At 44.4% G+C, this 15056-nt stretch overlaps 2 protein-coding genes across 2 annotated transcripts in view; one reads left to right on the plus strand and one right to left on the minus strand.

The window, feature by feature from the left end:
• LOC119659852 (EF-hand domain-containing protein D2 homolog) overlaps positions 1–2437 on the plus strand; it is a 112181-nt gene extending 109744 nt beyond the window's left edge. Inside the window, exon 2 of the mRNA XM_038068159.1 lies at positions 1208–2437. Coding sequence (XP_037924087.1) covers positions 1208–1628 — 421 coding nt within the window. The 3' untranslated portion in view covers positions 1629–2437. The remainder of the gene's footprint in view (positions 1–1207) is intronic.
• A 7600-nt stretch (positions 2438–10037) lies between these two features.
• LOC119652199 (zinc finger protein 34) overlaps positions 10038–15056 on the minus strand; it is a 30409-nt gene continuing 25390 nt past the window's right edge. The window contains exon 4 of the mRNA XM_038056144.1: positions 10038–10886. Within this exon, the coding sequence (XP_037912072.1) occupies positions 10210–10886 (677 nt within the window). The 3' untranslated portion in view covers positions 10038–10209. The remainder of the gene's footprint in view (positions 10887–15056) is intronic.

The following is a 15056-nucleotide window of genomic DNA, read 5'->3' on the forward strand; positions in this document are numbered from 1 at the left end:
GGCCTAGATTTCGGTTAGATACATAACTGTGATTTTTCGGTTGGATAGATTCTGAGAACGAGACTTGTTATACTTTTTGAGGGTCATACTTCGAGTCTTCACTCTCTCACGTTTCACCCGATATTCAACATAGGATCAGTTTCGAAAACTACTACTTGAGCCCTTTGATTTGATAGCCCACATGCCTACATTCTGCAAATTATGCACCTTCCATTCAAATGTATGGGAAGTCCTCTCTTACACTTAACACAAAGTGGCGCCACTTACTGTGTGTAAAGGGAACAGCAGACCACATGCTCTCACCAATTTTTCTGACAATCGGTCTAGCCGTTTCCGAATAAATCGGGTGTGGCAGATAGACAGACTGACAGAGAGACATCGAATCGATTCTAAAACCTTAAAAAGGGGGATATAACGCAGTATATTATAGAGATATCACGTTGCTGAGCTTGACCCCAGGCGAATTCTCATTCGAGAAATTTTTTGATATAACCTCATTGATGCATTGCAACTTAACCATCGCCCTGAACCAGATTTAAACAATTTGCCTGCGCTGGGATCCTTCACCGATCAAACGCTGCTCCTTCAAGCATCTTTTCCGAATACAGCTAGTTGCGGAGGACTATGGGGTTAGGATAAACTTGTGGCCCTTAGAAGTCAGTGAGGAGAGGACCACTCAAGAAATCAGAATAGTATTTCAAGTGTGTGAAAGTACTAATCACCCCCTTCCCAAGGTTTCCCAAGGGTCACTCTTCAGAGCTCTACTAATCGGATTTTCAGTTAGGAGAGCCCTTGCTCGTCACCTTCATCCGCCTCTGGAGGGGGAGAAAAATTTAACTGACAGAAATTGCGATCCTTAAGATTTTTGCTCAATAAAATAGGGAGTCACTGTCAACTCAAAACCGAATCGTGATTTTAGTTTAGTTCCTCGTGCCGATGAGCCTTTGGTGATTTTACCCCAGCTACTCCCACTGGAGTAATACAATGGTTAGATCCTTGAGACTTTACAAGATAGCTGGATGCTGGTGCAGAAGAGGATGGTTTTTGGCAATAATCAACTTGTTTGATCACCCCCCTCCCTCCCCTATTATACAGATTCTTTACAGCTTACTGGGTTCCAACTCTTTGAAATAAATTACCAGCTTAAAATTAATTGCCCATCACAATTGATCTTTAATCACTAACATATCTTTTCTTCATCTTTCAGATATGACAGTGGTCACGATGGTTTCTTGGACCTGACCGAACTCAAGGTTATGATGGAAAAATTGGGTGCCCCCCAAACTCATTTGGGCTTGAAGGCAATGATAGCCGAAGTCGATGAAGATCACGATGGAAGAATATCCTTCCGGGAATTTTTGCTCATCTACCGTAAAGCTCAAGCTGGCGAATTGGATTCTGACTCAGGACTGAGCCAATTGGCGCGTCTCACTGAAATCAATGTTGACGAAGTGGGTGTGGGCGGAGCGAAAAATTTCTTTGAAGCAAAAATCGAACAACAACTTCGCTCAAATAAGTTCCACGATGAGATTCGACAGGAACAGGACGAACGCAGACGTGCCGAAGAGGAGAAAGTCATGCGGCGTGCACAATTTCAACAGAGAGCTGCAATATTTCAACAGAATTAGATTAGATACTCGTAATATAATGCAATAGATTAATATGACGGTAGATTAAAACCCTGATGTATTTTTACATACTAAAAATGTATTTGACTCTGTAATAATGTCTAAGTAAAATGGTTTTATTATTCTAGACTTTAAGATTTATTTGAATATCTTTTAACATGTGTTTACGGATTCGTTTTTGAAATTTGTATTCTAATGTTCACTGACAAAATTGTTTTACCGAAATAGTCAACAGCAATGTAATTTTGTGTGCCATTCAGTTTATTGGAAAGTCTATGTTTGTATCAGTAATTAAAGTTGATATTAAAACAGAATTAAATTGAGAAAAACTGCAGTTAGGGCAATGATAATTTGACTAAGAACCTAGGTTTCCCCAAAGATTGGTGGTTTGCCAATCGGGTTCCAATTTCTTTGTAGAGAAACAAAAATGTCTCTCTTTTATTCTAGTTCCAATTGAAATAGATACAATTCTTTTGTAGTACATTTTCAACCAAAGTATTTGATATTCTTAATGGATCAAAGCAACTTAGAAATTATTATAAAAAAGATGAATTCGCTCAAGGCTAAATGACGTTGCCTATTTGGCTTCTTTATGTAATCCTCTCACATCACGCTATCCTATCATCCACATAAATTAAAAAAAAAAAATACGTCAATTAACACGTTCAAGGGAGTTAATAATAGATGCAAATATTTAGGGAAATAAGGAGATAGTTTCCTTGAAGATACGTTTAGAACTTAGAAATGTTGTAAATATTGTAATAAAAACATTTGACAGAGTGTATATAATAAAGGATAACTGAAAGTAATTTGAAAGTGTGTTTTTATTCAAACTCTTTCCTGAAGAAAGGATTTTTTCGGGGAATTCATTTTCATTGAGGAAGACTTCGTATAGCTATTTTCATTTCTTCTTTTTCTTCAGCCTTTATCCCCTTCACGAGCGAGGTCGGCTGGTCGTGATCGGTTTCGCCATTTGGTTCTATCAAAAGTCTGATCTAGGTGCAATCGTGAGGTTTTTAAATCCGCATCCAGCGGATCAAGTCAACGGTGTTTCGGTCGGATTTTTGGTCGTTTACCATCGACTTCAATGTTCAGACCAATCTTGGCAAGTGAATTCTCATTAGCGCGAATTACGTGACTATACCAGCGAAGACAACTCTCTCGCAAAATCTTCGTCTCCATTACCGCAAGACGTCGTTCATTGGCTTTTATAGTCGGCCAACACTCAGAACCATAGAGAGCGACTGGACGGACGACATTGCGGTAAATTTTAAATTTGAGACGTTCGTTGATACGTCGATCACAAACAGCACCAGTTGTGGAACGCCACTTCATCCAGGTTGCGTTAATGCGTGAAGCAATTTCATAACGCAGTTCTCCATTGGCTGATAGCGTTGACCCGAGGTATTTAAATCGCTCAGTTCTGGGCAGATCACTGCCGCTGACAGTGATTGTGCCTGTTTCATGGGGATCGGTCGTCAAAAATTCAGTTTTGTTTAAATTCAATCTGAGACCGTGTTGCATGAGGCGATCATTCCATTTTTGAACAAGTTGCTCGAGATCATTTTTGCTATCAGATGCTAGGAAAACATCATTTGCATAAAGCAGTGTGTAGGGCCACAGTGTTGGGTCCCAGCTCTTCGCTTTCCAGAGCTCAGATGCGATGTCGTCAGGTCCTGTTGCTTTCCCCGATTTTATTTCTTTTATTGCCTCCTTGACTTCAGTTGCGCTGACTGGTGGAACTGCTCCAAATGTCGGCAATGATTGTGGAAGTGGAGGATGAGCAAATTGTTCAGTTGAAATCTGCTCGAAGTATTCTCGCCATCTATCCGTTGCGGGTCGACGGTTGGTAAGCAAAGTACCGTTCTTGTCATTAACGCAACAGAAGTGTTCGATATCCTGTGTGTTCATCACGGCTTTTAGCAAGTCGATACAGATCTCTCTCGCCATCCCCAGTGTCCAGTTTATCGTAAAGATTTTTGAAATGGTTCGCTCGGGTGACAGCGACCGCTTTCTTTCTTTCTTCCCGGTTGGCATTCTTATAAATTTGCCAATTAGCAGGCGTTTTATCGTCGAGAAATTTGTGGTAGAGGCGTTTCTTTTCACGGACCTTCATTTCAACATCATCATTCCAAAGCCAAGTATCTCGGTTGATGTACCGCTTACCCGGCTTGGTGACCCCGAGGGTTGCAAAGGCCGCTTTGTGGATCGTGTCTTTCATTTGGTTCAATGATTCTTCCACATTCGTAATGGTTGACAATCGTATGAGTGAGACCGTTTCTTCTTTCTTCTCACTAAATCGCCACCATTTAATGCGCGGCGGGTCAGTGCGTTCCTCACGCTAATTCACAGGACGGCAATCAACGGCCGATGTTGAGGTGCGATGGTCTCATAGGGAACGACTTTGCAATCAGTGACAGTGGTAAAATGTTGGCGTCTTATGAGAATATAGTCGATTTGCGTTTTATTGTTCCCACTATAAAATGTGGGAAGATGAGACAATCGTTTGATGAACCATGTATTCATAAGTACAAGGTCATGGGTGTCCGCAAAATCGATTATACGCTCGTCACCTTCATTGCGCGCTCCGAACCCCTTTCCCCCATGGCACCTGTTACCGTCTGCCTTTTCACCCACATGACCATTAAGGTCGCCGGCAATGATTATGTAATCGTCAGCAGGCACGTGACAAGTCTTTTCATCGAGAAGTTGCCAGAAGGCATCTTTCTCGGCATCAGGTCGACCTGTCTGTGGTGCATACGCGGTGAAGAAGTGAATATACGATCAGCTGATATAACGTAATATAATGGTGAGCTTCATCAGCCGATCATCAAATCGTTCGACTTCTTTAATGGCATCACGGAAACCCTCTGAGATGGCAATGCCAACACCATATTGAGTGTGTGGGTTACCAAAATAGAGAAGTTTGTAGCCATTTTTACCGCGTTCGCGTTCAATGTCGCAGCTTTTGGCACCAGACCATCGGGTTTCTTGCAGAGCGCAGATGTCAATGCACCTTTTCCGAAGGGCTCTTGCGAGTTCCTCCGTCTTTCCAGTTAGGGTACCAACATTTAGCGTGCAGACACGTATTTGTTTTGTTCGTTGTGTGCGGACTAACTTGCTTACGTCCTGACGCCGTCCATGCGTCAAGAACCCTTGCCCATTTCTCGACAGGACCGCGGCCCGTCCTGCCGCGTCGACTGAGGTGGACGCTTAACATTTCCCCGAGGCTTGTGACTCAATCCGATCATTATGTTTGTAACGACATTGTATGCATTTTCTTGGTCGACCTGTCGCGGGGCCTGTCACCAAGAGAGATCAGGTAGGATTTAGCATAGTAGAATAACTCCAACTATACTCTATTTATCTCTTTCCCTGATCTCAGCATTTTATTTTTGTTTTACTGAGGATAGTACAGAGTACGTTGCCTCAAACGCTCCTCCTTTACCTGGGCTTGGGACCAGCATACTGTGTTAATAGCATGGCGGAGTTCATAGGCATCAGCCGAGTATTCCCATATCCGCACAAAGGGACGCACCTGATGGAAGATTTGGCAACTCCGCACAGCCTGTCTGCCTGCCTGTTTTTCTTTTTTTCCCCGTATCCCGGCAGAGGTACACAAACTGGTGCTCCAAATCGGCCAGACCTGAAAAGAGTATATTTTTGAGAGAAACTCGTCCTGATCAGCATTGTATGTTGTATGCTTGAAACTGTCCGAAAAGCTCGTGACAAGTAGACTTGCTGAAGCGTTATGCGTTCCCAAAGACTTATCCCCACGGCAGTTTGGCTTTAGAGCAGAGAAATCCACAGGTGATGCGTTTTGGAGGTGGAGGCACACACACACGCTGAACTCGACGGGTGGTGCTCCTCGTAATGCTTGACATCCGAAATGCCTTTAATTCCATAAGATGGAAAGACATTCTAAGTACACTAGGCAATACTTTCTATGTGCCAAACTATCTCTTATGGATACTGAGGGATTATCCTAGGAACCGCTCCCTACTCTTTCAGACGGTAGAGGGTCAGAGGAAGATGAAGGTGACGTCGGTACAACGAGCTCAGAGACGCGCAAGTTTTGCAAATAAGCGCTAAAGTATTCAAAAACTCTCACTCGTATTATCGATCCGGACTGCAACATTGTCACCCCCGGCCTGGATTTTCTCCTTACAACCCTGACTAAATCAAATCTATCATATTCATTGGATTTTTCCACTGTATCCCATTCTATTCTATTCGTATGATATGGTCTAAATATGGTTAATGATTTTACGTCTTCGGATTTGCCACTATCTCGGAAGATGCCGGATTATAGCTAATACTAGCATTCCGACTTGGGCGATCCTACCTACTTTAAAGATAAAGGGGCACTGGTGGTATTGTTCGGTGATAGGTTAGTGGGATAATCCGTCAAGAACTCCCTGCAACATAGAGCACGTATACAGAATGGTGTACTTCTGCATGGTTTGAACAATACCTATACCTGAATCCCTCACGGCTATCAAGGGAAGCCGTCTTGGGTCTCTTACACAGTCTACTCCAAACCATGCAGATGTATACCATTATTTCCGAGCTGTCACAATCTCGGCAGATGCCGGACTTTACTCAATACTAGCACTAAGTGCCAAGCAGTTAAGCTCGGACGATCCTACCTACTTAAAAACTAAAGGGTCGCTGGTGCTAGTGGCCGGTGGTAGGTCAATGGGAGAATCTGTCGAGAACTTCCTGCAACATCGAGCACGTATGCAGAATGGTGTACTTCTGCATGGTTTGAATCAGACTGTGTGAGAGTCCCAGGACATCAAGAGAAGCCGTGAAGGATTTTGGTACAATACATGTAGCTGACAATAATATGGGAATTACAACCACCAGCTCGAGACGCCAAATTTCTTTGATTTCTCGAGCCAATGGCTCATTGTTCACGTTCTTCTCAACGTATTTCCATTCGATGTTGCTGTTATGAGAGATAGCAACATCAATGATATACGCGGAGCGACCCGTCTTGTCAACTAACCGTACGTCAGACTTGTTATGTGGAATATGGCGATCAGTTAGAACTCGTCGGTCCCCATACATGCTGCAAGCAAAACTGTCAAGTTCAGCTTGCGGCTCATATCGGTAAACCGGACATGTCCCCGTGATCAGCCCATGCTTGTATGCAAGGTTTTGATGGATAAGCTTAGATACAGCATTATACTTGGTGATGTATTGAACCGGTGCCATAACAGTGTAGTCAGAAATGAGATTGTCCAACGTCTTTAACGTCGAAACACAAATTCTGCACTCGTCGTTCTCCACCCGTTCTTTTATGATGAGATTTTTATAAGCTCGAGTGGCGACCACCCCGTCCTTAATGGCACACATGAACCCCTCCGTCTCAGCAAAGAGCTTCCCAGCACGGAGCAATCTGTTCGACAAATGGCTGCCAGAGACAATTCACGTATTTACCGTGCATTGCCTTCGACTTCCATTCATCGATCCGCTCTTGGTCCGACTTCATCCCACTCAGAGGATTGAAAGACTGATCCTTCAAGTTAAGTAGAATCAGCCCACAGTCTGCCTTATAGACAGCCGCATGCAAGGGACTCGCTTGCTTTTTGCTGTAAAAATAAACGCGCAGCGAGTCGACTTAGCGATGATGTTGTGCCGCCACGTCAACCACGCCTCTACCTTCGATGTGACGAGGCAAGTTCATCCGCTCCACTGCAGAGTTTGGATGATGCATTCGGGATTTGGACAAAGTTGTCCGTATCCGCCGCTGGGCGTTCTCCAGATCGGTCTTCGTCCACGGCAATATTCTCGATGCATAAGCCTGTGGAGGAATAGCGTACATATTCAATGCGCTTATTTTATTCTTCCCCGAGAGATGCGATTTCAGTACCAGCTTTACACGTCGCAGGAATTCGGACAACAGAGCATCCGTCAGATCACCAACTCGAGAATGGGTTCCTTGCAGAGTTCCTAGGTACTTGTAGAAGTCTGTCTCGGTCATAGCTTCGATGTGGAGGTCATCTATGCTACGTCCGGCATGCGGTTCGTAATGATCATTGCGGATGGCTTAGATTCGACACCTGTCTAATCCAAACTCCATCCGAATATTTTGTTTATTATTCGCAACAGACTTCTAAGATGGTCGTCAGTACTGGCATACAGCTTGATGTTATCTAAGTACATCAAGTGTGTCAGTTCGCACTTAGCACGTAGGTCATACTTTATTGAAAAACCATTCCCTCTAGCTTCATTCAGTAGCCATGAAAGGGGGTTCAGTGCCATACAAAACTAAAGGGGACACAACGAATCCCCCTGGAAGATGACGATCCGTATACGGATGGGCTCTGAGGTATTAGCACCCTCAGATGTACGCACTGATAAGGTGGTATGCCACCCTTCCATGACTGTCACCAAAAACTTTATTAGTCTCGGGTCGATGCGATATAGATGTAAGACATCGATTAGCCAGGCATGAGGGACGCTATTGAAAGCCTTGGCATAATCGATATAGCAACTAAAGAGGTTTCTTTGGCCTCTAGTTTCTTGTCCTACAACTACCGAGTCGATAATGAATTGCTCTTTGCAACCCCTCCTCGGACAGAATGTTGTTAGTCTCGAGGTGCGATTTGACCCTTCCACTAATAACGGACTTTATGAATTTGTAGAGGGTTTGTAAGTAAGTATTCGGTCTTGTGTCTGCGGGGTCCTGTACCGTGTCCTTCTTAGGGATAAGGTAGGTAATCCCCGCAGTGAGAAAGATTAGAAATTCCTCCGGCCGACTCATAACCTGGTTTATGCTGTATGCTAGCTGACTGTGTACGCTGGTAAATTTCTTATACCAGAAAATCCAAACCTTGGTTCCTTCAGTTCTTCGAGCTGTTTATAGCTAGTCGAACTTCGTCTTCGATAACATCCGCAAAATTCACGTCAGGCGTATTGGCATGGCATAACAGGCAAAGTTCACCCCAGTATTCTTTTGCTTCCGTTACCGAAAACTGCACTGTCTGGACACTCTGTTGGGATCCGTTGAGAGGTCTGAAAAAGCTCCGCTGGTTCTTCGCGTATATTGCATTTTGGACACGTCTGGCTTGACTTTCACCATACCGTCGTAACCGACTGCATATGACAGAAAATTTCTGCTTTAGTGTGTCCAGAATTTCAATTACGGGTGTTTCACTAGTGTTTCCGGTAAACCCTCTGCACTTTATTTCTCATCCGTCTCCTGGCATTGCCAGTGTTGATCCGAATCACTCTAGCAATGTCCTGCCTTAGTGAGTTCCAGCGACTGCACCACAATACACAAGTGATTGTGGTGCAGCGACATATCAGCACACAGTCGAGATGCAATCTCATCATTGATTTGAGATAAAATTCTCGAAGTTGCTGAAGATGCATAGAGCTTGGGAATTCCTGGTCCATGCAAGGGATCCATTTCCAAGAATTCTATACACGCTCTTTGGAATTCGTCCCGAACTTCAGTAGAGATTTGAGCTGGGCGATGGAGAAAAGTGCTTCGGCGAGTACTGAAACTATTGTGTGCAGTGCGGTGTGGTGTTGTCGCATCTGCCCCCATCGGCTCTCGGTCACCAGTTTCCGCGGTGACCTCAAGTCGAACACGCTCCCTGATGATGGCCGGGATCGTGTCGCTGCGAGTTATAAAGTGGTACGTTCGACGAATCTCTGGTGCAACAAGGGGCGGTAACAGGTTGTACCCGCCCCCGCCATTATTTCGTAGTAGGAGTGGATGATGAAGAGGTTCATTTCTTCAGTCCACTTCATCTACTGCCTACGCGAACCTGCTGAAGTGGTCGCCACAGATTGTGGCGAAACAGCTGCATCAAGCGGACCAACGCTCCTGGTCGCCGTGGCGCCTAGACGTCGAACCACCCCACAACTTGCGGTTTGGACGCCGTGCTGTCCACTACGAGAGGCCGACCCAGTCCCTAAGTCAGACGACTCCCGCCGGCTATCCGTACCGGACCTCAAATTTCTTTTTCTTCTTCTCATTTTTGGTGGTTCATTTTATCCCTACCTGCTAGGTGGGATAGGGGGATAGCTTGCTCAGTGAGTAATCTGCAAGACTATAAGGTTCCTGCACTTTCCTCACCTACTCCCTGAGACTCTGCGGTGGCGTACAACCATTCAGACTGAAGCTATCCATCCCTCCCCCTTTCACAACCGGGCTTGGGACCGGGAGTTGTATACCATTATTATTATTATTATTTTCTTTTTTATGCGAATTTTGAAAATACCAACCACCCCAGATCACATTAGTTTGGCAAGAGACGGTTTATGTTATTCATAAAGTAACATATATGGTTACCTCAAAGGGAGTTGTCTTCAGCCTTATTTTCGTGTTCAAAACATCTAGTTGTCTTATATTTTTCGCTTCCGACATTTAAATGAATATTATAAAAGCCATTAACGGAGTACTCATCTTTTTATTAGCCATCGCGACATATTAATGATAATAATATATTTTTCCAAACAGCCTCTAATGATGTAACCCCTTCGCCAATTAAATATAAAAAGTTCAATATGTTTTATAAAAATGGTTTTTAATTCAAGCGTGTTTACACAACTATCTATGTAGCTATTGTCTTAACAATGAATGCTTGCACCTTATCATATCACCTTTGAGTGCATAGCGGTGTTTACACGTAGGACACTCGTGGGGCTTAATTTTGAAATGATACGCACGTTTATGTTGATTGAGGCCGCCCCGTCGTTTGAAGACCTTCTCGCAAAGATCGCATTTGTAGCGCCGCACGTCCGAGTGTGTAATGTGATGTTGATATAAATTGTAAACATTTACGAAAGATTTTCCGCACGATTCGCAAACATATGGCTTCTTGCCCGTATGCGAAATACTGTGTTGCTTCAAGCGTTGCAGTGTTTTCAGTTGTTTACCGCAAATCGTACAGATGAAAAATAGTTGCTGAGGCGTCTGTGGCGGCTTCTGGTCGTTATCATCAGCTCCATCGACTTTATTGTTACCGGAACATGCCTTGGTTTTCAGATGACGGCGAAGATCGTAGATATGATCGAAAAGCTTATTGCAGTCCCCGCATTTGTGATTCCAGAGGGACGAGGGTCGATGGGTTACTTGGTGCTTGAAGAGGTTCGGCCGCCTGGTGTAGGTTCGCTCACAAATGGGGCACTCAAATTGACCGTTTTTATTGGGCTTAACTTTTAGTTGAGATCCTGAAGGAAGACTGTTGACTGTGAATGATGTAAAGGAGGGTGTGGTGGATGAAGGTTGTTCGTGATCTGAAAAAATAAATATAATAAGTAATTCATAACTGCATCGGCGAGTGAACAAATTAAGTGAGTTTGCACTTCATTCTGAAGAACTACTGTACCCTTTTCTACCCTTGGCTATCATAACTATAGTCAGGACCATAGAGAAAAATGGGCCCTGGATGGAAATGATATGGGTTCACGGTGAAAATTATTCGGGCTCCCTTGTTATCCCTTTCTGCATGGAAATTTGTTCTGCGGGCTCCATCGAAAACTCCGGGCCCGGGAGAATCTCCCTTTCCACCCCCCTCTTATCAGGCCAGACTCTAGTAAATTGATCTGTTCTATGATGGACAGAATTTTAGAATTTTTCCAACTTTTAAGTCTATTATTCCTTTGTTTAGTGTTAGTCATTTTTCTGGTTCACACCCTCTGGACTGTATAATTCCTAAACTGCTCCTACCCTTCCCTGAGTGTCATGACGAAGAAGGGTTCTGGTCCATGAAGTGGGTATCTACTCCTTTCTAACCCAAGTAAAATAAAAGTAAGTAAATCGTAGTAATGACAATTAGCCAGTTTTTGCATGACTTTCTGGAATGTTCCGCGGGGTATAAAAGGGCCGGAGGTCCGTCCACGAAGTCAGAAAGAGGAAGTTCAATTTCATACCGGCGTGAGGATTACACCAGAGCAGCCAAGTGACCACCGTAAATTGACAGTTCTTTAGAGAACAAGAAATACAGCTCCATACTTACCTCCTCCTGGAGGAGAAGAACTTCAACGTTATCTAACGGAGACTTGAGGGGATAGCACCCGAAGATCTGAAAGAAGACCTTGAAGAACAGGATTTTTACCCAATAGACTGTTTTTTCATCAAGATGAAGAACGGACCCTCCAGACTTTTAACAGTCCTAATGCCGAAAAATTATACAGGCATTTACAATGTGGAATCGATTTGCTACCTAATAGTGCAAATCGAGTCACAAAATCCGCGGACAAGCCAGTCGCAGTGCTACAACTGTCAGCAGTTTGGGCATTCAGCGAACAACTGCTACGCTGAAGCACGATGGGTGAAATGCGAAGGATCGCATCACTACACAAAATGCGAGAAAAAACAGAAACAGAAAGCTACCTGCATCAACTGCAAGGGAGAACATCCAGCAAGCTACAGTAGATGTCCGAAAAACTCAAAAAATATAAAAAAACCTTCGCCCAAATAACAAAAACTAACCCTTCCCCACAGGTAACCTAACCAAAAAACAAGACGGCTGGGAAAAATACATCAACATCAACAAAAACTCTCTCTTCCACAGCGAACCCTAAACCTTTAGAAATGAAACAAGTGCTGAGCAACATGCAATCACAGATCCAAAATATGATGAAGTCAATGATGACCAAAATGATTCAAAATTTATATAATTCACAGATCGTCTTAGCTCACTCAATAAGGAACCACCGTGGAAAGTACTTAAACTGAATATCCTCTCGTGGAATGCAAAGTCCGTCAAAGGAAAAATGGGAGAACTGAAAGAATTCCTTTGTGAGGCAGAAGTAGACATTCTACTCATTCAAGAAACTTTCCTCAAGCCAAAAGCCCCATTCAAAATCCGAAACTTCGACATCTATAGAAACGCCTGACTTACCGGCCGTGGAGGACGAACCACAGTCATCATCAAAATGAACGTCGAACACCACCGTCTGGAATCACCACCACCCATTGCAGGAATGGAACCAACAATCATCGAGGCAAGGACACGATCTGCAGATATAAAACCAACAGAAGGCAGTTTCCCGAGGGACCTTCAACTACTGTTCAGCGGGGACCAACCTACCTTTCCCACCGGGGATTTCAACGCGCGTCATTGCGACTGGGGAGCGACACGGAACAATAAAGCGGGAAGGGAGCTGCTCACCTTCCTAAACGGAAACAGAGTATATAACTCTTCAGGCACCAGATGAACCAACACACTATAGTGCCTGCACAACCAGCACCATAATCGATGTGGCACTAGCAAAGAACTTCAACAACCATATCACAATCAACGTGTTGGGCGACCTCTCATCGGATCACAAACCGGTGCTATTCTCAATATATAACTTATATATTGAAAATCTGCCGAAAACAATTAAAAACACAAACTGGGATACCTACCGCCACATCCTAACATAATGCACCACAACGAAACAATGCTCAAAGTATGGGACAGCGAATCAATGCCTGACGATTGGCAACGAGGCATTATCTGTCTCATATATAACAAGGGAGATATCACGCAGTGCAGAAATTATAGAGGTATCACGTTGATGAGTACCATCTATAAGATATTCTCCGCTATCTTGCTAGGCCGGATAGCCCCATATGCCGAGAACATCGTTGGTCCATACTAAAGAGGCTTCACTTCAGGCAAATCAGCAACAGATCAGATTTTCTCTCTGCGGCAAGCGATGGAAAAACTGTTGGAATATGACCATCAGTTGCATCATCTTTTCATCGACTTTAAAGTCACCTAGGACAGCATAGCGAGGGCAAAACTGTACACGGCCATGAGAGAATTCGGTACCCTGACGCAATTGATAAAACTGAAAGGGCTGACCCTGACCAATGTGAAGGGCCAGATAAAAGCAGCAGTATCACTTTCGAGACCATTCAACATCAACAACGGCCTAATACAAGGGGATACCCTATCATGTGTCCTCTTTAACCTGGCCCTGGAGAAAGTGATTCGCGATGCAGACGTAAATTCGAGAGGCACCATCCTCTTCAAGTCCACCCAACTACTGGCCTACCCTGATGGTATTGATATTATGGGAAGAACAACCCGAGACGTACAGTCTACCATCATCCAGATCGAGCAGGCGGTGCGAGATCTCGAGCTGCACATAAATGAAAGCAAGACGAAGTACATGGTGGCAACGTCAGCGCCAAAACCAAAAGAACGAACAACAACGAATCACACTGGCCAAACGAAAACAATGGAGATAGGAGAATACAACTTTGAGACCGTTGACAATTTCTCCTATCTAGGGTCGAAAATCACAACCGATAACAGCTATGATGATGAAATCCGCGCACGGTTGTTGTCAGCCAACAGAGCCTATTTCAGGTTACAAAAACTGTTCCGCTCGAAACGTCTCACCATAGGGTCAAAGCTCTTACTGTACAAGACTATGATCTTGCCAGTCCTCATGTATTCCTCGGAAACTTGGGTTCTTAGCAAGAAAAATTGCAAACTCTTGGCCGCGTTCGAGAGAAGAATCCTCCGAAGAATTTTTGGCCCCCTACATGAGGATGGACGATTCCGTAGCCTACACAATGACGAAATCTATGAGCGATACAATGACCGTCCGGTTGTGGATAAAATCCGGCTCAATAGGTTACGGTGGGCGGGTCACTTAATCCGTATGGATGAGGATGATCCCACCCGGAAAGTCTATAAGGGCAATATCTATGGTAGAAAAAGAAGACGAGGCAGACCCTGCCTCAGATGGCGCGTGGCGTAGGCCAGGACGCCAGACAGCTTTTAGGAATATCGAATTGGTGTGGCGCAAAACCGGGATGTCTGGAGTTCTTTATTAAGGCAGGCCTAGACCGAATACCGGTTGTTGCGCCGTTGATGATGATGAAACAGCAACGACATATCAAACCAGTTGGTGTGGAATTGTCTGCTGAAACTTGGCCGACTGAACGAAACACTCCTGATGTGGGTGCCGGGGCACTCAAACAGCGCTTGTAATGAGGAAGCTGACAGGCTGGCTCGTCGAGGGTCTGAATCCACAATGGTGGGGCCAGATCCAGCTTTTGGAATCCATCCATCCACTGCCAAGTCTATTCTGAAGGGTGAAAACCCTTGTGGAAGAACCTGGGGTCACCAGAGCGGCATTTTTGTTCCCCCTAAAGAAGTGGGACATGAAAACCCTAAACGGGCTTTAACTTGACACTGCTCCTTAAACTACCATATGGGAAAGATTGGGGTGGTGGTTTCGGCTACGTATAGGAGTATAGGCCCTGCACCAGCTGCATGGCCTCCTCAGATGTCAGACGAAGACACCTTGGTAAGATTTTCTTCACTCTCTGCCTGTGGAGAATGTTTTCAGATTCGCTAAAGCCATTGAATAAGCGATTAACGGGGATAGTATAATGGCCTGAGTGCTAGGAGCTGCGGCTGTTCCCAGTAAACTAACCTAACTAACTACGGTTAAAAA

Source organism: Hermetia illucens, chromosome 1, assembly GCF_905115235.1.
Source record: "Hermetia illucens chromosome 1, iHerIll2.2.curated.20191125, whole genome shotgun sequence".
Classification (NCBI taxonomy): Eukaryota; Metazoa; Arthropoda; class Insecta; order Diptera; family Stratiomyidae; genus Hermetia; species Hermetia illucens.